At 37.9% G+C, this 25,925-nt stretch overlaps 1 protein-coding gene and 1 non-coding gene across 27 annotated transcripts in view; one reads left to right on the top strand and one right to left on the bottom strand.

The window, feature by feature from the left end:
* ABI2 (abl interactor 2) overlaps positions 1 to 25,925 on the top strand; it is a 153,579-nt gene that overhangs the window by 76,290 nt on the left and 51,364 nt on the right. For 16 of the 26 annotated variants that reach the window (XM_058300336.2, XM_058300324.2, XM_058300316.2 and 13 more), the window contains 3 exons: positions 9,480 to 9,638; positions 17,879 to 17,965; positions 22,386 to 22,559. In XM_058300336.2, coding sequence (XP_058156319.1) covers positions 9,480 to 9,638; positions 17,879 to 17,965; positions 22,386 to 22,559 — 420 coding nt within the window. The remainder of the gene's footprint in view (positions 1 to 9,479; positions 9,639 to 17,878; positions 17,966 to 22,385; positions 22,560 to 25,925) is intronic. The other 10 variants (XM_004453610.3, XM_058300337.1, XM_058300319.1 and 7 more) reach the window with 1 other exon arrangement.
* Positions 10,817 to 10,878, bottom strand: LOC111762998 (U7 small nuclear RNA). Its single transcript, XR_002795972.1, has one exon. It is a non-coding gene; the product is annotated as a U7 small nuclear RNA (small nuclear RNA).

Genomic DNA, 25,925 nt, shown 5'->3' with positions numbered 1-25,925 from the left:
TCTTGTAACTTTTTTGCATTTAAGGTCTGTTTTGTATGATATTAGTATAGCTACCCCTGCTCTTTTTTGGCTACTGTTTGTGTTGAATATCTTTTTCTAACCTTTCACTTTTAGCTGGTTTGTCTTCCTAGGCAGCATATGGATGACTCTTTTTTTTTTTTTTTTAATCCTTTCAGCCTGTGTATTTTGATTGGAGAGTTTAATCCATTCACATTCAATGATATTAATTTAAATGCATTATTTATTTACATTATTTTATTCTTTGGCTTTCATACATCATATCTTATTTTCATCTGTCTTTTTACTGTTTTGGTTATCCTTTCTGCTAGTCTTGGCTTCTATACTCTCCTTCAAGGCTCTCTCTCCTATCTTTTTCTTTCGGATTATAAGGCTCCCTATAATACTTCCTCCAAAGATGGATTCTTTTTTATGAACTTTCTTCCTGTTTATTTGTGATTATTTTAAACTTACCTTCATATTTGGGGGACAGTTTTGCCGTGTAAAAAATTCTTGGCTAGCAATTTTTATCTTTCATTATCCTAATTATATCATGCCACTAGCTTCTTGCCTGTATGGTTTCTTGTGAGAAATCTGCACTAAGTCTTACTGGTCGTCCCTGGAATGGGTGGTTTGCTTCTCCCTTGCTGCTCCCAGAATTTTTTCATTATCTTTGGTGTTTGACATTCTGTGTAGTCTGTGTTTTGGAGTAGATCTATTCAGATTTATTCTGTTTGGAATATACTGTGCTTCTTGGGCATGCAAATTCATTTTCTTTCACAAGAGCTGAGAAATTGTCATCCATTATTTCCTTGAATTCTCTTTCTTCCCCCTTTCCCTTTTCTTCCTCCTCTGGAACTTCCAAGACATACATGCTATTGCTCTTCATGTTATCTGTCAACTATTTCAGCCCCTGCTCAGAATTTCCCCTTCTTTCTTCTGTGTTCTCTCTCTCCAAGTTTAGCTGTTTTGTCTTGGCTGTATCACATATTCTTTCCTCTATCATTTCAAGTCTGTTGTATACTTCTGATTTTTTTTTTTAATTTTTAGATTTATTTTTTATTTCTCTCCCCTCCCCCCCCCATCTGCTCTCTCTGCCTATTCACTGTGTGTTCTTCTGCATCCACTTGCATTATTCAACGGCACTGGGAAACTGCATCTCTTTTTTTTTTTTTTTAAAGCTTTTATTATTTATTTATTTCTCTCCCCTTCCTCCCACCTCAGTTGTCTGTTCTCTGTGTCTATTTGCTGCATCTTCTTTGTTTGCTTCTGTTGTTGTCAGCGGCATGGGAATCTGTTTCTTTTTGTTGTGTCATCTTGTTGTATCAGCTTTCTGCGTGTGCAGCACCATTTCTGGGCAGGCTGCACTTTCTTTTGCGCTGGGTGACTCTCCTTACGGGGCGCACTCCTTGCGTGTGGGGCTCCCCTACACGGGGGACACCCGTGCATGGGCCAGCTCCACACGGGTCAAGGAGGCCTGGGGTTTGAACTGTGGACCTCCCATGTGGTAGACGGATGCCCTAACCACTGGGCCAGGTCCGCTGTCTGCGTCTCTTTTTTGTTGTGTCATCTTGCTGCATCAGCTCTCCATGTGTGCGGCACCACTCCTGAGCGGGCTGCACTTTGTTCACAGGGTGGCTCTCCTTGTGGGGCGCACTCCTTGCATGTGGGGCTCCCCTACGTGGGGACTCCCCTGCATGGCACAGCAGTCTTTGTGTACCACAGCACTGTGTGTGGGCCAGCTTACCACATGGGCCAGGAGGCCCTGGGGATCGATCCCTGGACCCTCCCTACGGTAGACAGATGTTCTATCAGTTGAGCCATGTCTGCTTCCCTCTGATGTGTTTTTTCTTTTTTTTTAATTCCCCCCTTGCGCCGCCCCCCCCGCCCCGGCTTCCTTGTGGTCTGCTCTCTGTGTGTATTTGCTGTGTGTTCTTAAGTGTGTCTGTATTTATTTTTTCTCCCCACCCCTTGCGACTTGCTTGTTGTTTTGCTTTCTGTGTCCATTCGCTGTGCACTCTTCTGTGTTTTTCACTTGTCTCCCTTTTTGTTGCATCACCTTGCTGAGTCGGCTCTCCTTAGCACTTGCGGGCAAGTGGCGCTTGCAGGCCAGGAGGCACTCTGCGGCGCTTATAGGCCAGTGGCTCTCTGTGGCGTGCAGGTTAGCCCACCTTCACAAGGAGGCCCCAGGACGTGAACCCAGGTCCTTCCATATGGTAGACAGGAGCCCAACTGATTGAGCCACAGCCACTTCCCTCTCTGATGTGTTTTTGATCTCATCTATTGTGTCTTTCATTCCCATAAGCTCTTTTATTTTTCTGTCTAAGGTTTCAAATTCTTCTTTGTACAGGCCCAACGTCTTCTTGATATTCTTTATCTCTTTCATCATAATGTATTTCAACTCGATTTTTTTTTTCTCTCTTTTAGATTTGTATGAATGTTGTTAATTGTCTCAAATACTGTGTCTCTTCTGGGGTTTTGATATATTCCGATGCTTGGGCCAGTTCTTCTATTTCTTAGTATGGCTTGTTATTTTTCTGATGTCTAGGCATTTGATTATAATGGTGAGTTTACTCAGATGCTTAGTTTCTCTTGTGTGGAATTTAGTGACAAGAGGTTGTGTGTTACTTGTCTTTGATTCTTGGTTCAACTTATTCCAGGTATTTAGGATTGTCCTTGTTAGTTTCTTATATCTTGGCCATGGACCCAGGAATGGGTTACAGACCTGTTTCCAGGTTTTGGGAAGGGAGGCTGTAAAGGCCGAAAAAAGTCTCTCATTTAAAAAATTTCCTCACATGTACTTCCTCTGTCCACCCACAGATGGCATTCTTCGGCAGCCCTTTCGGTTCCGTCCCTGGCTGGAATGTATTTGCTGCAAGGGGAAAGTATGACAGAAAGAGTCCACCTCAGGGCTCTTCAGAGCCTTGCAAATTAAACTTTCTCAGATGCTGTTCTCTAACCTTTGCTGGCAGGCCCTGCCCCTTTTCCTGGATAGTAAATAGTTCCACTCCCCTCTCTGTCCTCAACAACCAGTCCCATTCATAGGGAGAGTGTTGATAGGGTTGGATTTCTTTCATCCTGTGTGGGCTCCCAGGGCAAACAATGGTGTGGACCTACTCAGCCTAGAAGAGCAAATTTGTTGGCTAAACCTTCAATCAGTCTTTTTTTTTTTTTCTTTTAAGATTTATTTTTATTTATTTAATTCCCCTCCCCTCCCCCGGTTGTCTGTTTTCTGTGTCCTTTTGCTGCGTCTTGTTTCTTTGTCTGCTTCTGTTGTCGTCAGCGGCACGGGAAGTGTGGGCGGCGCCATTCCTGGGCGGGCTGCACTTTTCTTTCGCGCTGGGCGGCTCGCCTTACCGCGCGCACTCCTTGCGCGTGGGGCTCCCCCACGCGGGGGACACCCCTGTGTGGCAGGGCACTCCTTGCGCGCATCAGCACTGCGCGTGGGCCAGCTCCACACGGGTCAAGGAGGCCCGGGGTTTGAACCGCGGACCTCCCATGTGGTAGACAGACGCCCTAACCACTGGACCAAAGTCCGTTTCCCTTCTATCAGTCTTAAGCTCTATCTCTCTCTCCCCTTTCCTGGGAATGTCAGTCCCTGGGGCCCCCTATGTTTGCAGCCACTGGCCAGACGCCAGAGAATTCAAGGTCGTCTTCTCCAAGGATAGGGAGATCGGTGCCATTAGCTGCAGCTTTTATTCACAGAGTTTTCCTGTTGAGATTTTTTTCCTTCACACCTTTCTCTTCTGGTTGGTTTCCAGCCTTACCCTGGTGTCCTAAACCCTAGAACATTTTTTCCACGCCATTTCTGCCTGTCCTCTAGCTATTTTTCTGGGAGAGAAGTGAGTCCTGTGTGTCTCCAATCTTCCATCTTCCCAGAAGTCCCTTCCACGTATTTTTTGTATTCACCCTAGCGCTCTACCTCCAGTCCCTGGCAACTCCTTGATTTATTTAAATTCTTAAAAGTTTTGCCTTTGAAAGACTACCATGTAAATGGATGCATGCATTAAGTAGTCTTTTGGTCTGGCTTTCTGGCACAGTGCACTTGAGATATATTCATGTTGTATGTTTAAGTATTTCGTTCCTTTGTATTGCTCTTTATTGCTTTATTATATGGTTGTACCAGTTTTTTTTCTCCATTTCCCAGTTGGACTTTTGGGTTGGTTGGAGTTATTATGAATAAAGCTGCCATAAACATTCAAATTACAGGTTTTTGTGTATATAGGTTTTCATTTCATTTGATTAATACCTAGGGAGTAGGATTGCTGGTTCATATGGTAAGTAACTTTGATATTATTTATGAATTCCAAAAAAGAAGGATTATGTTTGTAAACTGATCTGTTCTTCTGGGTGTGATGCCTTTTGATTGCATTAGATTCAGCTGAGATGTCTTTGATTAAATTATGTTAAAATTAGGGCTTTGATTTGCCCATGTCAGTAGGGTGTAACTCAGTTTAAGTCCCTGCCCTCTTGAAGGGCTATATAAATGGACACTCCAGAAGACACAGAAGAAGAAAGAACTTGGTCATTTTGGTCCTGCCATGTTACAGACGGGGGAAAGCTCAAACAGGTAAAGCCCCAAGAATTTGAGACTAGTCCTATGCCAGGCTGTAGCTGAGGGGAAGGCAGAACTCTTAACAGAGATCAATATCTGTCTTGCTTCAACACGTGGCAACTGACTTTGGTGAGGCAAGAACCTTGAGTTGGACTCTTTAGGGCCTTTTAACTGTAAGCTTTTACCCCAAATAACCTTTATAAAAAACAACAAATTTCTGGTACTTTTTATCTGTACCCCTTTGGCTGACTAATACAGAAATTGGTACTGGGAGTGGGGTTGAGCTTTTACAATTACCATTTTATTAATGGATAAGGGATATTTTTTGGAGGAAGTATGAATTGCTTGATGGAAAAGGCCTAGACTGCTTTGAAGACACTGTTTGTAGGAATATGGAGCCTAAAAAAGTTATTTCTGATAAGGCCTTAGAAGAAAGGGAAGAAACTATTATTGGAAACTGGAGGAAAGTTGATCCATGTTTTAAAATTGTAGAGAATTTAGCAAGACTGACTCCTCATGTTATATGGAAGGCAGAATTTGAAAATGGTGAGCCTGGACATTTAGCTGAAGATCTTTCCAAAGTCAGCTCGGAGAATGCAGCTCGATTTCTCCTTGCACCTTATAGCAAAATGCTAGATGAAAGAGATACACTGAGAAATGAAATTGTTGGGCACAAAGAAACTAGAAACTGATTCTGGAAATTCCAAGCCTCTGGAAGTCAAGCCCCAGATGTTAGTGCCCAATTTGAGGAATGAAGTAAACTTGGAGCTTTTAAGCCAGGATTGAAAATGCATTTATCTAGGAAAGACTTGTGGAAAGACTAACTGTCTGATGGCTTGGACCTCTCCTTCCTGCATGTGAAACCAACAAACTTTTTGCAAGAGCTGTAAGAACAAAAACACTTGTCAGCCTGTACTGAAAGGGACATCGAGGGAAGAGATGAAAAGGAAAATGGCTTTAAGAGATAAACTGTGGGAGCTGAGGTCTGGAATTAAGACATCTCCTTGTACCAAGAGAGGAACCCTCTCTGTACACTTGGCTTAGTCCTCTCATTTGAAGAGGGTGGATGTTCCAGCCCACTGTTTAGGGAGGGTTTTGCTAACTGAGGCTACAGAGAGGGTGGAGCATATTTCCTAAGGGTTGGGGAGAGTGAGTCAACTCCCCATTGCACTGAGAGGGGTTAGCCTGTCCCCCATAGGCCAGGTCGTCAACTCACTGTTCCGATAGGGTTGGGTCTGTACACCAGAGATTAGGGAGAATGTTGCTGCCACCTCACTGTACTAAGGGGGTTAATTGAGACTATAGCCCATAGATTGGGGAAAGAGTGGCCATCACCCCAGTGTTCCTGGAGGGTGAGGTCTGGAGCTCAGTCCCACGCAGATGATTGATGAGGGTGGAACCAAGGAAATGGCCATTGGGCAAACCTGTGGAAAGGGTCGGCCCCCATGAGGCCCCAAGGAGGAGAAGAAACCATCATTTTAAGAATGACCCTCAAACTTTGAAATCTAATGGAGTATCCTCTACAGGTTTTCAGAGCTGTTAGGGACCAGTGACTCATGTTTCCCTTCCAAATTCTCCTTGTGGTAATGCATATGTTTATCTTATGCTTGTCCCTTTGCATATTGGAAGCAGATAATTTGTTTTGTAAGTTTCACAGGTCAACAGCCAGAGGGGACTTTGCCCTAAGACAAACTGTATTTGTATAAAATGATTGTGAAGTGATTTTGTACTTAGCATTGCTACTGATTTAAGGTTTGGCTTTTTTTTTTTTTCAATATTGCAATGTCTTTTTTGGAATTTAGAGATTCAGAGGGTGGAATGCAGCAGTTTGATATTATTTATGAATTCCAAAAAAATACAGATTATATTTGTAAACTTGTCTGTTCTTCTAGGTATGATCTGCTTTGCTTGTGTTAGGTTCAGTTGAGATGTCTTTGATTAAATTATTTTAAGATTTGGGCTTTTATTCAACCTCGTCAGTAGTGATAACTCAGTTTAAGTCCCTGCCCCCTTAATGGGCTATTTAAACGGATACTCCAGAAGACATGGAAGAGGAGAGAACTTGGTCATTTTGGTCCTGCCATGTGACAGAAGGGAGAATGCTTAAACCACTAAAGCCCCAGGAATAGAGACAAGCCCTATGCCAGCCTGTGGCTGAGAGAGAGGAAGGCTGAGCTCTCACAGAGATTGGCAACCATCTTGTTTCAACATGTGACAACTGACTTTTGTGAGGAAGGAACCTTGAGTTGGACTTTTTAGGGCCTTTTAACCCAATTAAGTACCCTTTTTAAAAGCTAACAAATTTCTGGTACTTTGCATCAGCACCCCTTTGGCTGACTAATATGTCCATTGTTTCATAGTCAGTATGAACAGTATCTTTGAATCATTTAGGGCTTATATAGCATGTGAGATTTTGTCGTGTTCTAACTCCCACAGTGTTATGAATTATTAGATGTTTTTAACTTGTGTGGGGGTAATGACTATATGGATAATTGTGTATGTCAAGGACAAGTAACACCAGAGATGTATGAAAGAGAAGTTTATTAGTGCTGACAGGTCCTAGAACATACAGTGGAGCAGCAGACCTCACAGGGTCACACAGGGAAACACTTTAGGAGTCCCAAGCAGGTGGGGAGCAAATGTTGCAGTGGATCTGGGGACTTTGCCTTTATAATGTTACATGGGTGGAGCTGTAGGGTAGTAGTTGGTCACGCAAGAGTGGGGAGTGGGGAATTTGTATTTGACTTTTGCAGGACAGGGAGAAGCTATTTATCTTGTATAAGCAGGGATCTAACAACAGGGTCTAAGATGCTGAGGCATGATATCAGGGCAAAATCCTCTACTTTAATTTATTATAGTTTGTATTAGTTTATTATGGTTTAATTACTAACATGCCAGTAACATATTTGTATCTGGTGGTTCAAAGGAATAAATGTACCTCTTAAATAACAGTATTTATGTTTTATCATGGTTAAAGAGACTTCTCAGTTGATACTACATTATTTTTAGACTTGAATACTCAAGATTTTTTATAACAGCACTGATTTTTCTATTTCAGTACTGCCATATGTAAGATGATTAACTGGTATGGCAGATCCTGACTGTTTTTCTAATATTCTTTGTATGAATCCAAGTTTGATAAATTTATTGAGTTCCTGAAGACAAATTTTTGTTGTGTGAAACCATTTAAAATCATGGATAAGATGAAAAATTGTCAAGGGTGTATTTTCCTTTCCTTTCATCTCTTTCCTTTCTGCTCTCTTCCTTCCTCCTTTTTCTGTCCTATTCTCCTTCCCTACTCTTCTCCTCCTCCCCTCTCCCCTCTCACTTCCTTCTCTATTTTCTCCTTGTCTCTTTCCTCCCTCCTTTCTCCTCTCTCTACCTTCCCTTTTCATTTTCTTTCTTGGCTTGGCCTGCTCTTGTGCTTACATGCTCATGGGAGACCTCAGCTAAATAGTTTTAAATGAGGGTGAGGTCAAGGTAAAATTTAGGAACTGGGGAGCAGATGTAACTATAAAGTGATTTGATTACTGTTGCCTCCTGAAGAAACAAAAACACAAGCAAAACAAAACAAATAAAACCACCTCAGGGAAGCTGATGTGGCTCAGTGATTGAGCACTGGCTTCCCACATATGAGGTCATGGGTCCACGGCCCTTGATAACTCAAAAAAAAAAAAAAAAGGAAAGAAAGAAAATTAGGAATTGGATTACATTAGGAAATTGGATAGTTTAGGAATGAGTGTCTTCAAGCATTAGCTGTTGTAGAACTCTCAGAGAGGAAAGTATAGTGAAGTAGCTTATGAATTTGTACAGGTTCTGGGTAATAGTGAAAATAACATATTTTGATTCACTTTTTTTCATTACTGTAAATTTCTTAACCTCTAATGTTAAGACAAAATAATGTAAAATTAAAGATGGATAATTTGGTTTTATAAAGATGTTTTGGTTTGGAATTATGCCACTTGACCTTTTTTTTTTTGCTTTTTCAATTTTTGTATCTTTTTAATTCTTCATATTTTGAAACAAAGTATAACTTTTCTAAAAGTTGCAATTACAGTACAGGAGCTTCATTTTATCCAGATTCATTTGAGAGTTATTTGTAGATATTTATTTTGTACAAATAAGGACATTCTTATACATGGCCACAAGATAGTTAGCATTTGGAAATTAACATTGTCAAAATAGTAACCTCCAGTTCTCTGATATCAGTCAAGTTTTCATTTATTGTTCCAATGTCCTTCTTAGTATAAGGATGTAGTACAGAATTCCCCATTGTATTTTTGTTATCATATGTCCTTTGAGTTTTTGAAACTGCTCATGTTCCACAGTATTTCTACAGTTCCATGACCTTGGTACTTTGGAGATTATAGTCCAGTTATTTGTAGAATGTCTTTCAATTTCATATTCTATTTCTGCCACTTGACCTTTTGTTTAAATTCTTTGCTGTTTTTCCTTTAAAGAAATTACTTTGCTACCTTAAACTTATTATTAGTATTTTTGGAATAAGAAGCTAAAAGATTGTTTTAATTGCAAAAAAATCAGATTTGAAAATTGAACAGGATTACAGAGAGCTGTATTTTGGGGTGGGGGAGAGCATACACTTAAATTTATTGTGATATTTTGAAACTCTTATCTATTTATTAGTTGAATACATTAATAATATTAGTAATCTATTTAAGTATAGCTTTATCAAACCTAATCATAATTTTATTTATCTACTTTCTTGCTTTTGTACTTTGGTATAATATCAGCTGAGCAGTAACTCCCTTGGCTTGCATTACAAAGCAATTTGTGTTTATCAGATAGCAATTAAATTACTTAAACATTATTATTTTTAATAATCTTATTAAGATCCATGCATTTCAGCTAAAAATGGGCTGTGATAATTTTCTTTGAATGACAGAATTATATTTTGTCCCTTTTCCAGGTCATCCTGTTCAGTTCTACAGCATGAATAGACCAGTCTCTCGCCATACTCCTCCAACAATAGGGGGCTCGTTGCCCTATAGACGCCCTCCTTCTATAACTTCACAAACAAGCCTTCAGAATCAGATGAATGGAGGACCTTTTTATAACCAGAATCCAGGTTAGATTTTCTTTTGCGTGCTATAGAATGTATCTAATTAAAAAGCTTCATTGACAAAAATAAACCCTTCAGCCACAAATGCCTAGCATGTGATAGGCGGTCAGAATTCTTTGTTGATGAATGGAAGAATGAATGAATACAAGGTTGCTAATATCTTCCAATTCCTCTTTGGTTGTGTAACTTAATTTTTCTAAACAGAATCCTTTTGAATGTGCTAATGGTTATTTACTCTTTAAATATATTGTGGTAAGTAGTATTTCCTTCCTGTTTAATCAAGTATTTTTGCTCTATCCATGGTAAATAATGAAAGCTTAGTGGACACAAGAGTTTTAGAACTGGCAAAGGAAAGGGGAAAATGGCATTTTTGAAGGTGCTTTGTGCTAGGCTATACTATTTTACTCAGTTTTCAAACCAAAATCTCTGGTCTAGGTTTTATCTCTGTAGACAGATGGGAAAACAAGAACTTGGAGAGAATGACCCAGATATAATAGTCATCTTTCTGTTGTGTCATACTTATGGGAAAAATCAATCTGGCACATATTTAATACTATAAATAGTCATTATTTCGCTTCTTCCTGCAGAGAGGGAAGGGAGCAACTCTTAGACTGTTGTTGAACTGGTATGTCAACTTACTGCATTTTTCTGGATTTTAGCCAAGAGGCCAGCAAGTCTGTGTGTGAATACCTCTGATATTAGGGAACAACCCATTTTATTTTCAATAAGCCCTGAATTTTATGGAGCTGAAATTTGTTACTGTGGCTGTTACCTATTGGTGTAACTTTAGTTATATTCTTTGGAGTCTTGTAGAAGATGTCTAAGCCTCCTTCTACATAAACACAGTTAAGAGGATATTTTCATGTTTATTATCTCACTTGCTTCTTATAATCATGTACAAAATAACATTGATCATCATTTTCAACTGTGTTTTTTCACAGGTAAGGAAATGGAGGCTGAGGTAAAGGTCAAATTAGAATTGGAATTTAGATTTTCTGACTTTTAAGTTTCAAGTTCTATCGTACTATCTCACCTGCCATCAGATTTTTAAAGATCTTTTTCTTACCCTCTTATGTCTTCTCCTTCCTGCCTGGAAAAGCTGTCCCAATTGTAATGTAAATTCATGGCAACAGTCAGTTGTGTTTTTTTGTTTGTTTTGGGGTTTTTTGTTGTTGGTTTTTTTTAAGGGACTTCCAGCAAAAGCCAGAAGACCTACTAGACAAATTCTGAAAGAGCTGTGACACTATCAGTTTTTATACAGCTATATTCTGGGAAAGATGCTTACTTACTATTTGATGAATATAGAATGAATCCCTTGTCTCTATAACCAAATCCCTTCACTGTTCTTTTATATTTAATGCCATACTCCATATGTAATCTAACCAGTGTAAGTATAGTGTAAATACCAACTGCTGTAATTGAAATATACTTCTCTTACTGCTATCTTTGATCACACTTAATATTTTTTGCTATGCCATACTTTTAAAACATTTTGGGCTTAATTTGGATGAAATTGCCTTTTTCATACATTCTACTTTTAAACCATGTTTCCCAAATCCACATTTGTGGCAAGTGTTGTTTTGTACTTAAATGTATTAATCTTATGTTTTAGTTTGTTAGATATTGTCTGTTTCATAGTTCTGCTACAGATAGCTCTCTCCCCATCCCTCTCAGAGGCCAGACAAGTGTTGCCTATGGCAGTTATGCCCTTCCTTATCTTTACATAGAGTTTTGAAAGAATAGTATAAGCCCAAAATGGGCTGATTTCATAATAGAGCTGAGAGATATTTCATTGTTAAGATTAGGACCAATTGTACATGATATACAGAAAGTAAATACAAGGATATTTTGTGCTGTATACATATATACCCCAAAATAGTCTTACGGTCTTATGAGAACCCTTTGGTGGAATTTATTTGAAATCATTTTAAACACATATTTAAATGTGTTTTAATAAATATTCCAATACTTTTAAAATCTGATTTTTATGTACTTGAAAGTATGTTGAAATAGAACACCCTACTGTAGAGATGATTTTAATGAAAGTATTTTTTACACTCATTGAAGCAAGTTCAGTGGGTTGGGATTGTTGGTTGCTTGACTTAATAGTGTGGGGCAATTTGTTGTGTTTTTTTTGTTTGTTCTCCTGTACTCTCTTTTAAATTCTATTTTTTTCTTCAGGATTTTGGTAATTGTTTAAAGAGGTGATCACAATTTTATTAATTGGTTAACCTGTGTGCTTTTTCTAAACTAAAAAGAAATATGATACTAAACCATGTTCTTTGAAATGCTTTGTGCAATACTTAAAGCTTTGCAAACCAGTGTTCCTAGCTGTCAGATATACCTTTGCTTAAAATATTATATAATTTCTGTTACTCCCACTAGTTCCAAAGTTTGTCCTTATTTAAAATGTGATACTTAACTGTGCTTTCCAAAGAAGTTCATTCCCTGATTTAACAAAATGGTCTCAGGTTTGTATTATGGGCATTTTTTGTTGTTGTAGTTGGAATCTTGCCATGGATGAGTGCTTTTGAGGAAGTGAACTGACAGCCTAGGATTCATGAACTGACAGGCTGGGTTTCATATGACTGTAAATTTAACAGGGCTCTGAGAGGTGTAAATCTAGCAGCACTATTTTTGTATTTGTTAGTGTATAATTTGGTTTGATTTTGAAAGGCCTTTGTAACAGAAATATGGAGCATCCATTGTCTAGTGCCTAGTCCTAGGAGCACAATAATTGTTTCTAGTTAGATTATTTCACAAACAAGTTATTGAAAGGAACACTTTGGCCAAGGCATAACTGAAACCCATTTGGTTCTTATTGTTTCTTTTCTTTTCTTTTTTTTTTTGTTGTTGTTTTATTGTTTCTTAATCTAACCCAACCTAAGAAATAGAAATACCAATTTATTGTTCATCTTGCCAGTAATAAGGAAGGGCATTGAAACACATAGGGCTAATCAAGAGTTTACAATATTTACTTGAAATATAAATACAAAACACTTTGGCAATATAGGAGAACATACATGCATCTATATATATGTATATATACACATATATTCTTAAATAAACCTAGTTTGGTTAGGAATTGATAATGTGGTATTTAAAAACTAAGGCCTTCAGTAGAAGATACTGTACATTTTATATTCATCTTTTTTTACTATAAAGCCTTTACAAAAATCTAATTTATAAAATGGGGATATTGTCTCTAAGGAATGTGCCTGTAATATAGTTAATATGAGAGAGAGGAATTTCTGAAAGAATATGCTGTCTTACAAAGGGAAATTTTCAGGCTTAATAACCCATGAAGAGGGAAGCAAATGTGACTCAATTGATAGAGCGTCCGCCTACCATATGGAGGGTCCAGAATTCGATACCCAGGGCCTCCTGATCCATGTGGTGAGCTGGCCCATGCGCAGTGCTGCCACGCGCAAGGAGTGCCGTGCCATGTAGGGGCACCCCCATGTAGGGAGCCCCATGTGCAAGGAGTGCACCCTGCAAGGAGAGCCGCCCCACGTGAAAAAAGCACAGCCCGCCCAGGAGTGGTGCCACACACACAGAGCTGGTGCAGCAAGATGACGCAACAAAAAGAGAGGTTCTCAGTGCCACCTGATAATACAAGCGGACGCAGAAGAACACACAGCGAATGGACACAGAGAGCAGACAACGGGAGGGGGAGGGGAGGAGGGGAGAGAAATAAATAAAAATCTCAAAAAAGAAAAAACCCATGAAGAGTATTAAAAACAAAGAAACAGTAAAAAAGCAATATTGGGACTGTGGTATTAGCAGAAGAAAAGCCACATCACATATCCTTGGAATGACAGTTTACAGCATTACCATAAATCTCCAGAAGAATGCAGATTTGTTGGACCATTAGTAAAGTTATAAAGGAGCGGCAGCGAGAAATTACTTCAACTCTTATCTTAAGCAATCTTTAGGGTTTTTAGAAAATATTTACTCTAGGGAGAACAAAAAGAAACGAGAAAACAACTGATAAGTTTAAGTATAATCTTAATTGACCAAGTAAACCAAATGGCTTTTTAAAAAGAAATTTTTAAAAAATTTCTCTCCCCTTCCCCCGCTTGTTGTCTGCTCTCTGTGTCCATTTGCTGTGTGTTCTGTGTCCACTTGCATTCTTGTCACGCAGCACCTGGAAACTCACTTTTTTTGGTTGCATCATCTTGCTGCATCAGCTCTCCGTGTGTGTGGTGCCACTTCTGCGTGGGCTGTGCTTTTTTTGTGTAGGGTGGCTCTCTTTGTGGGGCACCACTACGCGGGGGACACCCCTGCGTGATGTGGCACTCCTTGCACGCAGCAGCACTGTGTGTGGGCCAGCTCACTACACGGGTCAGGATGCCCTGGGTATTGAACCCTGGACCCTCCATATGGTAGGTGGATGCTCTATCAGTTGAGCCACAACCACTTTCCCAAATAGCTCTTTACTTTGATTTATTAGATAGAAGTTATGTTTTGAAATCTTGCATCTTCATCTACTATTTTTTTCTTGGCATAACATCATATAGTGATTATCTGCTTGAAAAGGAATAACAAAAATTACCCAATTCCTTTCATATTTTTTTAACTATACGATTGATGATTATTTCCTGATCTTTTTTTTTTTTTTTACATTAGAAAAGCTCTTTTTACTGATTAGCTAAGTTCACTTTTAAATTCCTCTTGTTTCTAAGTTGCGCTATCCATGTTTAGAAAATATTTCAGTCTTAAATGGCTTAAATTATTTTCCTCACTGGAATATAAAATATAAGCAGGTAAATTTAAATGGGCTTCAAATATCTGTGGCTTCTAAATTCTTTAATTAGATTTATTATATAGTGTTTATTTTGTCTGATTTTCTCAGTATTTCTAAAGCTGTAAAATTAAGATGTAAAATCCTAATTTTTCTTGAAAACTCTTTGATTTGAACATTTTAAAACACCAAGCTTCAGAGTTTTTCCTTCAATGCATAACAGGAAGGGCATGCTTGGAAAGTCTGTATATGTCATCAGCACAGTGTCATCTTTGAGTCTGGTTTGTTTGCAGAGCCTTTTGGTATTTATATCTGTATATTGCTATGTATACATAGCTATAGTTTTTACGGCTCTTCAATTTAAGGTCTCCCTATAAACTCTAGTCACTTGGTGAGCTTAAATTTTCACATTGCCGCATTATTGCTTAAGAGTTAATCTTGAACATAATATTACTGAATCTAAGTTTGGACAAGTTTTGGGGAATATAAGGAAATGGTCTTGTCATATAAGGATTCATCTAAACAAAATGCAAACAAGTTAAAGTTATTCCTGGCTCTTGCCAGTTTTGAGGTGCTTAAGAATAGAACTGAATATTGTAAACAATTCTTTGTATCAAAGCTCTGCTTAAATTCTTCTAGAGTAAATTTTCACTTAACTCTAGCGAAGGCAAATCTAGTCCAAATAAATTGTCATAATCTGTTTCACAGGTGTTTTGGTCACATGAAATTCTTTGTGGTCCAAAAAGACAATTCTGGGTTTCTGGATTACTTAGGACCAGCATGTAAATGTTTGCTTTGGGCAAAAAAGTAGAATTTAGGGTGACAACTGAATTTTTGAGCATGCTCTGGACTAGCTTTGAAAAAGAAATCTAACTTGTGTTGTTATAAAAAGATTCTATTTAAGGAAGATCTGGCATTGTTTTTTACATGGGCTGCTGTCAGTGGACTTTTTTTTTTTTTTTAACATTTATTTTATATATTTCTTCCTACCCCCTTTTTGTTTGCACTTGCTGTGTCTGTCTTCCTTGTTTCTTTAGGAGACACCAGGAAACGAACCTGGGACCTCTGATGTGGGAGGGTGGTGCCTAATTGCTTGAGCCACCTCTGTTCCCTTCAGTGGACTTCTTAAAACCACTGTGGTTTCAGATTTTTGCTTTCAGAATTAAAAAAGAAATAAAGTGTATTTATCTTAAAAAATAATAAACTCAGTCTACAAACAAAGACTGCCATAAGTTAAGCACCTAATCATTCTGTTTTTAGCTGAGTACAAAAAGTTCATTTTTCCATTCATAAGAAAAATGAAGTGGGAAATTTTCTACTTTACTGTTAAAAGGGAGGTTGGAAATGCTAACAGAAGAGGAGCATTTCATCTAATTTGATAAGAATATTCATCAAATATTTCTGATTTTCTAGTGTGGATTGTTGTCTGCTGCTGTTTCTCAATTTACTGCTTTGTCTCCACGACCTTCTCTGCATTGTGTCTTCCTCTACCCCACGTATTAAAAACACAGGGTATTGTGAATATATCAACAATTATTTCAAGCCTCTGAGTGGGAGACAAACACACAAGTCAAGGAGTTACTGCCAAGAAGTATGTCTTTAGGGAGAAATCTAACCAATTTCTAGGGTTATATATATAAAGACCTTTTTAGGGTTATTTATTCTGTTCCTTAAATTTGGATATTCCTCAAGGTTATCTGCTTAAATCTTGTCTACACATTATATGTGTTCTGACATCTACCCACTATATCAACTGTATCTTTCTACTGATGTCTTCAGCTCTTTACCACTCGATTTCTTACACAAACTCAACCCAAATTTTCCACATGCCTCCCATTTTTATGCTTAAGTCACTTTCCTGCATCTCATTAGCGCTCTCTCCAATCCACCTACTTTCCAGCCCTTTCCTTTCCTGTGCTCCCTACCAAGGTTAATGTAGTTAATGGTACTTATTCATGGTTATGAAGACTAAAATTCTAAGAATCATTTTCAACCTCTCTCTTTCCATTATATGCTAGCTTAAATCATTAGTTACCAAGTACTCTTGCTGTTCCTAGTTCTCTCCTTTTCTTTCTGTCTCTACTGCCCCAATTTATTATGCACCAAGCCCTGGGTTAGGTTTTCTGCACACATTGTCTTTTAAAAATCTTTGCAACCACTCTGTGAAGTAGGTTGCATTGTTTCCTTTTCATATTTCATTTATGGATTAGGCCCAAAGAAATAAATTTAGATTTGTGCTAACAACAAGGAAATAGATGGTCAATAGGGATGAGACTTGGTGACTTTAAAGTCCAACCTGTTTCCACCAGTCACTCATTCTGGGATGTGAAGTCCTCCCCTGTTTCATATCCATCTACCCACTACCTTTCTTGGTGTTTTACATTCTCTCTAGGGTACCTATAGGGATGCATTTCCACTGCTATGAACTGGTTGTGCTATTTTTTGCCTGTAAATCTTTGCCCTCACTTGGCTCAGCTGTATTTCTCAACCCATGTCTTCTTGGTGTGCTTCTTATCCAAGGTGAGCTTCCTCACCACCACCGCCAGAGAACTGATACAGATATTGTTGGGCTAAGGTTATTCTTATGTCTTTTTTTTCCAACTGGAAGAATGTGTTCTTGAGGGCAAAGACTCTTATTCATGCTTTTAGTTTTATTAGTCATAACTGTAATTTGCAGCTAATAAAGGCATTCTCTCTTTAATAGAAGATGCATACCCACACTTTATACCTATTCTGAAGGAAACTATAAGTGTAGAGTTAATCTTGGGAAATTGCTTGTCATGTGCCAGGCTTGTTTGTCCTGCATTTGTACATTAAACATTCGTTGATGGCTTACTAGGACTAAACACTGCCAGGTGTTTGAGATAGTAGAAAAAAGACACCTTGAGGAGGAGAAAGAATGATTAGAATGAGACCAGCACTTTTATTTAGGGTCAAAGGAGGCTGGAGCAGGTGGTATACTCAAGCTCTGATTATGAAAAATCATTAATAACATAGCACCTGACTCTAGAGTTCCTGCCACTTAGTAAGAAGTCAATAAATATTAATTAATGAAGTAAGAACCAATTAACTTGCCTATTAATGAAGTAATAAAAAGTACAAATTTAGGATGTAGGGGTATTTTTTTTTCCTCCTGTATGGACAGACATTTAAAGTTGTAGCCTTCCTTTTAAAATTCAGAAAAGTCAGTCATGGTAATTTGGAGAAATACTTTCTTTGAGAAGACATGTTATTATTTATATAAAGATCAATTACTATTATATGATAGAGATCTAAGTCTGATAAATGCCTCCTGGTATAATTTGTAAAACTTCCTGAAAACTCCCTTAATATTTTTTGTGTTTTAATGAATTATCCCTCAAAAGGGGATCCTTAAAATCACTTATAAAATGTTTCTGAATAGTGATTTCCCTTCTTATATGTTCGCTTTATTGTATTATCCTTTCCTTTCGATGTAACTCGCCCTTACCCCTTATCCTCCACACCTTTTTTGTTTTTGCAGTATCTCTTGCTCCTCCTCCTCCCTCCATCCTACAGGTAACTCCTCAGTTACCTTTAATGGGATTTGTGGCCAGAGTCCAAGAAAATAGTAAGTTTATGTCTTCTTTATGCTGTAGATCAGATTGTAGGCATAAAATGTCATATATATATGATTGGCTGAATAGTCATTCATTCATTGATCCTTCAAACTTTTGAATATTTTGAAAAAGTCGTATGGGTGGCTCATGGGGATTAAGAGATAATTAAGATTAAGCTCTCTACTTTCAAATAGCCTAAAATCTAATAGTAAAGGTAAGACAAATATAAGGCACATATAAGGAAAAGATTACATCCAACAGAAGAGATGTTCCTTAATTACTAGCTCCCCTATCTTTTTCTCAGCGTTGCTCAGATAAGCAGTAGCCTAGCTTGCTATTACTGAGTCCTCTGCACCTGTGATTCCAGGTATAAAAATGGCCATGTCACAGTAAGTTCTAGAGGATCAAGCTGCCATTCTGTCTCCTAAGAGGCCTCATAAATTGGCAATGAATTTATTTTGGTGTAGTGATAAACCATGCAAGATTAGATAATTTTATTGGCACATTGAGTCTTTTTCTAGGGTAGTATTAGGAACTCGGGAGACTGAGATCTGTCAATCAGGAGACCTGTATTAACATTCAAGGAGGAATTGCTGGCACAGAGACCAGAACTTAGTCTATATGATAGATGAGTTCTCTTGTGTTGGGTCTACACAAGGAAACACACATTAATTATAAGGTCACATGATGGGTGTGGAATCTGAACATGGGGAACTGCATGAATTTAATGTCGTCAGGCTGAAGTAGGACAGTATATCCATCTCATAACAAGGATAGCCTCATCAAGGGGATAAAATAATTGGAATTTATTGTTCGGCCTGTGATGTGGACTCCTTCAGGAATGGGCATTGCCAGTACTAGAATGTAAGCTCTGTGAGAGCAGGGAATTTTATTGGTTTTGTTCACTGGCTGTTTCCCAAGCACTTAGAAAAGTTTCTGACACATTAAATAGGCACTCTTGGTCCCTTCTTTTTGGTGCTCCCATAGCTGACTAAATGTCCCTTTTGATCAATGCATTCTTTTGATGTGTTCATATTTTAACTGGGCTCTATGCATAGTGTCTTACAGTTGCATAGATTTCATATGGGGGGATGCTATTGGGACCACATTCTTTTGGCTTGAATGTGACCCACATACGCTTAGGAAGAAGATGCCCTCTCAGCAAGTTTAACTTATTCAGTATAAGCCCAGTAAAGCCATAGTCTGATCCTTTCCCAAGCTTGTGAGGTCAAATGTAGGATAGAAGGTCCCTGTGTTGTTGTTGTTGTTGTCATTTTTCTGCTGCATCTAAACAGCTAAATGGGACCAAATAGAAAAAAAGGATTTAATCAGAGTAGCAGAATTGAAGGAATCTCCAGTGCTGCTTCTATTCTACACACCCAGGTAAATAGCTTTATTTGGTGGAAAATTAAGCATCATTACAGTAGAAGAGAAATTTTCTCCCATCACAAATCCAGTCTAATCACATTGTTTTGGGAAGGTAGTCACATAAATAATACCCCAGAAGTTTTTTCTGCTTTTACTACTAATGATGTGTGTTCACTTTGGAGAAGGTTAGTGATCAGTTATTACTGCATGTTCTTTTATATATTATTTACTCTGAACTAATTAAATTGAAGACCAATCCATCAAACAGAAGTTTTTGTATAGAAGCTAAAAGATTGTTTTAATTGCAAAAAAATCAGATTTGAAAATTGAACAGTATTACAGAGAGCAGGATGTTATTATTTCTCACCAGTTATTAGAGAAGTTGTAAAGCTTGTAGAAACATAAAAATTTTTTGTGAACAGACCCCTAAAAATTACTGTTTTAATTTAATATTATTGAAGTGCATGATTACGAATTTCAAGACTTAATCGTTATGTAAATTAAGTAATGACTGTAGAAATCACTGTAGCGACCCTGCCTATATTTTAAAAAGTTAACTGCTAATTCTACCACTTGTCACCTTTTGGTATAGTCCTTTCTTATCACGTTCCATTGTCATAAGCATTTCTCACAAAATTTGTAAAATAAACAACTTTTATATGAGGTGTGCTGTGACTGATTTTATAGACATGGCAGGACTTAACACATTCAAATGAGTACATTCTCTTCAAAACATTCACCTTGGAAAGACATAAGCCTATCTTTTAGAATTATCTTCAGAGCTTTCTAGGTACATTATTTTGAAGATTTTCTGTGGTAGCAAATATATACTCCACATTGTTTGATTTTTGGAAGAATTCTGGAATTATTTGGAATCCATTATAGAGAACCAGTTACACTGGGCTAAGCAGTGCAGCTGGATCCTTTATTTTTTCCCCTTAAAATCCTTCTCTCTCTCTCTTTTTTTTAGAAGGTACCAGGGATTGAACCCAGGACCCCCATACATTGGACCCAGGCACTCAACCACTGAGCTACACCTGCTCTCCACCTTAAAATCCTTCTGTGGCTCCCCATTGTTCTTTGGATAGAGTTCAAACTCCTGCAAGGCCCTTCCTGTTCTGTCCAGCCTCCTTATGCCTCTTTCTTCCTTGACCTTTACTCTAACCACATTGAACTTTGTCACTTCTTTGAAGGGTTCCTGCTTTCTTACCTTTGCCCTTTTTTTTTTTTTTTTTAAACATGGAACATGAAATATTCACTCCACCCCATCCCTTGGCCACTAATTCTTATTCATTATTCACATCTCAAGGAGCCATTTCTGACTTACATACGATGTTTGGTCCTCTGTATGTTCCCATAATACCTTAAAGCACTTATTACACTTACATGTAAATAAATGTTAGGTTATCCACATCTCTATGATTTTTGCCCAGTACTCTATTCCTAGTGACGAGCATAGTACCTACCTATAGTAGGCTCTCAGATGATGTTGAATGAATGATCATGAAACATGACTTTAACTTTATTTGAATTCATATCATCCCACTGTAGTTTGGCTTTTAAGACCATAGGCACTGGAATTCAAATTCCCACTCTTGTATTTACTTGCCTTGGAAAGCCACATTCATCCAAATGAGGATTAAAAATACTGCATCCCAAGGTTGTAAAAATTAAATGAAATAATGTATTATAAATTGTTAGCTCAGTAATTGAAACATTCTGAATCCTCAAAAAATGGTGCTTATGTTGTTAGTAGTATGGAACTGGCTCTGAGGCTATTATAAGAAAAGATAAAAGTGAGAAGGGCAGCATCTTTGAATAAGATTGTAGTATAATCTTTCAAGGTGATTGTTCTGAAAAACAAAGTTCCTTTGGACATGTGTTTATGCAATTATTTAAATTCTATCTCTTTACCTTACAGATACATTAAATAGGATATATTATTGTTTCTCATCCCAATCATATATAAATTTTCAAAATGCATATACTAAAACCACATGTCTGTATCTTTTGTTTATTTAAAAAACCCATTATGACTAAAGGATTTTAAAAAATGAATAACGTTTTGAAGTTCATAAATTTAGGTTGGTAAATGCAGATGGGAAGAATACTGACAGAGGACAGAGTATGATATGATGAGTTCTTACTCTAGGTACCAGCAATCTTCTAAAATCCATTTGATTCAGTCAGTAAGATCAGACTTTAAAAGAATAGAAAATAGGATTACCCAGAAAATATCACTGAAACAATACTGGTACCTCAAAAATAAGAATTAGTGCTATTCAGTAAAACTGGACAGCTGATAAATATAGGTTTATTCAGTTAATTCTGAGCTGTGTTCAAGTATGTACCAAGCATTGAGTCTTCTGAATTTGGAAATAAACAATTAGATGCTACTATATGCCAATACCCAAGGTGTGAAAACAGATCTCTAGAAGGAGACATTTTAGATACTAGAAATTACTCTGATATTATTGGACAATTCAGCCTTAAGTAATTCTGGATCACAAATTAGTCTGAATTAGTTGAAATTCTATAAAAAACAAACATCTTCATAGGTTAAGTTAAACTTCATGATCTCCCCACCCATTAGGCAAAATGTTTTTTTTTAATCTAAGTGAAAGGAAGGTAGCAAATCACTAAAATTTAAATATTCATTGAATTCATAATTTGTCATAAATGAAATATGGTTGTAGATGTCCAAATTATTGATATTTCTGATAACCAGTCCTCCTTGGATATAGTGGTGTAAAGCCAAACTCTATGGTACTGAACTTTTTCCTTGAAAAAGAAGATTATGTATTAGTATAAATAGGTTCCAAGGGCTCAGTTAATAATTATTTTGACTAAACTTAATTTAGTATAAGCAGTAGCCCAAGAGGAAAGGAAGTCATATTTGGAGATTTGAAACATTATAGTTGGTAATGTGATTTAGCCTCATTATTTTTTGAAAGATTATTATTTTTAAGTCTAGGTTTATATTCCAAGAACATAGAAGCTAGAATAGGAAATGCTGAACTTTGCATAATGTATAGTTTTGTTGTCAGCTTGATATATTCTTAGTTTCAGATACACCACCTCCACCACCACCTGTGGAAGAAACAGTCTTTGATGAATCCCCCCCTCCTCCACCTCCTCCAGAAGATTATGAAGATGAAGAAGCAGCTGTAGTTGAGTATAGTGACCCTTATGCTGAAGAGGACCCTCCATGGGCTCCAAGGTCTTACTTGGAAAAGGGTAAGTTCCATGGGATAACTGGAGGAAAAATAGAAATGCATCTTGCTGGTACCAAAGAGAATCTGTTTTATCTTTCACTAAAAAATAGTTTTATCTATATTATTTATACATTCTTATTTCATTTTCAAGGTTCATAGGATTTTGAAAGTCACTCTAGTAAAATTCTGTGAACATTTGACTAGTTTTTTATTGATAGTTATCTATTGTTCCTATTAAACCTGTTTGTTTAAGATCAAGTTCTTAAAGTTAATCCATCCCTGTGGGTGTGGGGCCCCTTGATTGGGTTAGATTTTGTTGGGGGGCTTTGATTGCCTTACTTCAGTGATTTATGACCCAGGGTAAGTCTTGGTCCTCTTACTGGAGTCCTTTATAAATGAAGCACTGAAAATAATAGACACAGGAAAAAAGCCTCAGGCAGGAAGAAGGAATTGAGGAACTCAAAGAGGGACCCAGGAGAGAGGAAGTCACAGACAGAGCAGCCAGAAGCTGAAGCAAGACCTGGAAGAGATGCAGATGCCTCCATGTGCCTTGCCATGGAAGGAGTCCAGGATTGCCAACAGTTGACTTTTGGTGAGACGGCATCTCTGATGATGCTTTGATTTGGACATTTTCACAGCCTCAGAACTGTAAGCTTTTAACCTGATAAATTCGCATTATAAAAGCCACTCTGGGGGCAGATAATGCTCAAGCATTTGCGTACCCACCTCCCACATGGGAGGTCCTAAGTTTGGTTCCAGGAACCTCTTGAAAAAAAACAAAAACAACAAGCAAAACAAATGATAAAACCAATTCAGGGGGGAAATGGATGTGGCTCAAGCAATTGGGCTCCTGTCTACCATATAGAAGGTCCAGGGTTCTATGCCCGAGGCCTCCTGGTGAAGGCAAGCTAGCCCATGCGGAGTGCTGGCCCATGCAGGAATGCCACCCAGAGCAGGAAATCTGCCCTGTGTAGGAGTGCCGTCCGATGCCAAGAGCTGGCACAGCAAGATGACGCAATAAGAGACACAGAGGAGAGAAAAGAAGATATAGCAAAACAGGAAGTTGAGGTGGCACAAGAGAGTTGTCACCTCTCTCCCACTCTGGAAATTCCCAGGATTGGTTCCCAGAGCTGCCTAATGAGAATACAAGCAGACACAGAGAACAGACAGCGGGGAGAATGGGGCGGGGGAGTGCGAATAAATAAAAAATAAATCTTAAAAAAAAAAAAAACCAATTCAAGGAAGCCAATGTGGGTCAGTGGTTGAGTGCCAGTTTCCCACATAGGAGGTCCCAGGTTCAATCCCTGACCCCCAGTACCTAAAAAAAAAAAAAAAAAAAAAGCCAACCCATCTCTGGTTTATTGCTCCTAGCATCCTTTAGTAAACTAAAACAATTATTTTTCTGGATTGTTAATTATTCCTACCCTCATTCTTTAAAACCTTGTTTTGAGGCATCTTATATCAAGGTATTTCAGTTTAAGTAATTCCATAGGAAACTTTCTTCCAAATGATGATTTCTCAGTTCCTTTGCAAAGTTGTATTGGGAATTTCTTTTAGTGGACAGCTTCTCCAAATATAATTAGTCAACTCTGACTCATGCAAACTTCCATATATCTCTTCAGGATTAATCAGCTTAGGGAAAAAAATCAGTTTTGAAGGAAATTTTCTGTTAAAGAAACTGAAGCTACTAATCTGCTGGGTCTCCTATCTGGCCACACATTAGAATTAGCTGAGGAGCTTTTATTAAGAAATAGCTGACTTCCACATCTGGCCATGATAGAGTATCAGAATCAGAAATACCATCCCTCCTAAAACTGTTACGAATCTGGAAAAAATCGACAAAATAATGATTTTCAGGCATTGGATAATAAGTGGCAGATGACTGTGACCCCAGAGAGAAGGAAATTAAACAACATGGGCCTTTGATTATCCTAGCTTGCTACCTAGAGGCAGTGTCCAGGCCACAGTGCAGGGAGGTAGAACCCAAACAGCCTGGAAGTAGAGAAGCTAGAGACCGAAGTTTGGGAACACCAAGGAGAAGAGGGAACTGCACAGAAAGTGAGCTCTGGAGATCTATAGAGGGGTCCCCTTGAGTCTTTGGCTGACTGTCTTAGCACCACCTGGTTAAAAAACCAAGAAACAGACATCTCGGAATAATTCCCAGAGTTAACATTAAAATGTGTACAGCGAAAGAGTGTAGGGCAAACAAACAAAAAAAACCCACAGGAAATGATGGCCTATCCAATGGAAGAAGATAAAAATCCAGTAGGTGCTGAGGGCAGGGAAAGGATAGAAGAGATGTGATCTGGGGGCATTTTTGGGATTTTGAGTTGTCCTTAATGATATTGCAGGGTCAGATGCTGGACTTTGAAAATACTGGGGGAGAGTGCAAACTACAGGGTAAACTATTATCTGTGTAGTGCAGCAGTGCCCCAAAATGTGTTCACCAAGTACGATGAGTGTGCCGCAATGATGAGGAAGGTTGTTGGTGTGGGAGGAGTAGGGTAGGGGAGTGGGGGTGGGGAATACAAGAACCTCTTATATTTTTTAGTGTAATATTTTTTTGTGATGTATATATCTTCAAAAAAATACAACTTACAAAAATGATGTGGTGGGGAGTGGGATATATGGGAACGTCTTATGTTTTTTAATTTAACTTTCCTTGTGATCTATTAACTTTAATTAAAAAAAAATAAAATTAAAGTCCAGAAAACACCAATGAAGAAGAGACAAGTGTGGACATACCAAACAAAGCCTTTAAAAAACTGATCTTAAAAATGCTCAGGGAGATAAAGGAAAATACAGAGAAGAACTAAAATATATCAGGACAACTATGAATGAGCAATATGAAAGCCTAAGTAAGAGATAGAAATTTTAAAAAGGAACCAAACAGAACTACTGGAGTTGAATAACTGACATGAAAAATGCCCTGAAAGGTTTCAAGAGCAGATAGGATCTGGCAAAAGAAAGAATCAGAATTGAAGAAAAGATACTTGAAATGTCAGGCAGAGGAATAGAAAGAAAAAAAAAGTAATATTAAAAGTGGAAATAGCCTAATACACCTCTGGGAGACCATCAGGCACACCAATATACATATTATGGGAGTCCCAAAAGAAGAAAGAATGGAGCAGAAGGAATATTCAAAGAAATATTGACAGAAAAGTTCCAAACTTAGCAAAAGACATGAATATGCATGTCTAAGAAACCCAGAGAACACCACATAGGATAAACACTGAAGAAAAATATTCCCTGTCATACACTGACCACACTATCAAATGGAAAGAACAAGGAGAGAGTATTGAAAGCTGCAAGAGAAAAGCAACTTATTACATACAAGGGAGTCCCAATTAGATTGAGTTCCAATTTCTGATAAGAAACTATGGAGGTT

The sequence above is a fragment of the Dasypus novemcinctus genome, chromosome 7 (genome assembly GCF_030445035.2).
Source record: "Dasypus novemcinctus isolate mDasNov1 chromosome 7, mDasNov1.1.hap2, whole genome shotgun sequence".
Taxonomy (NCBI): domain Eukaryota; kingdom Metazoa; phylum Chordata; class Mammalia; order Cingulata; family Dasypodidae; genus Dasypus; species Dasypus novemcinctus.
This window is presented reverse-complemented; position numbering and strand designations above follow the sequence as displayed.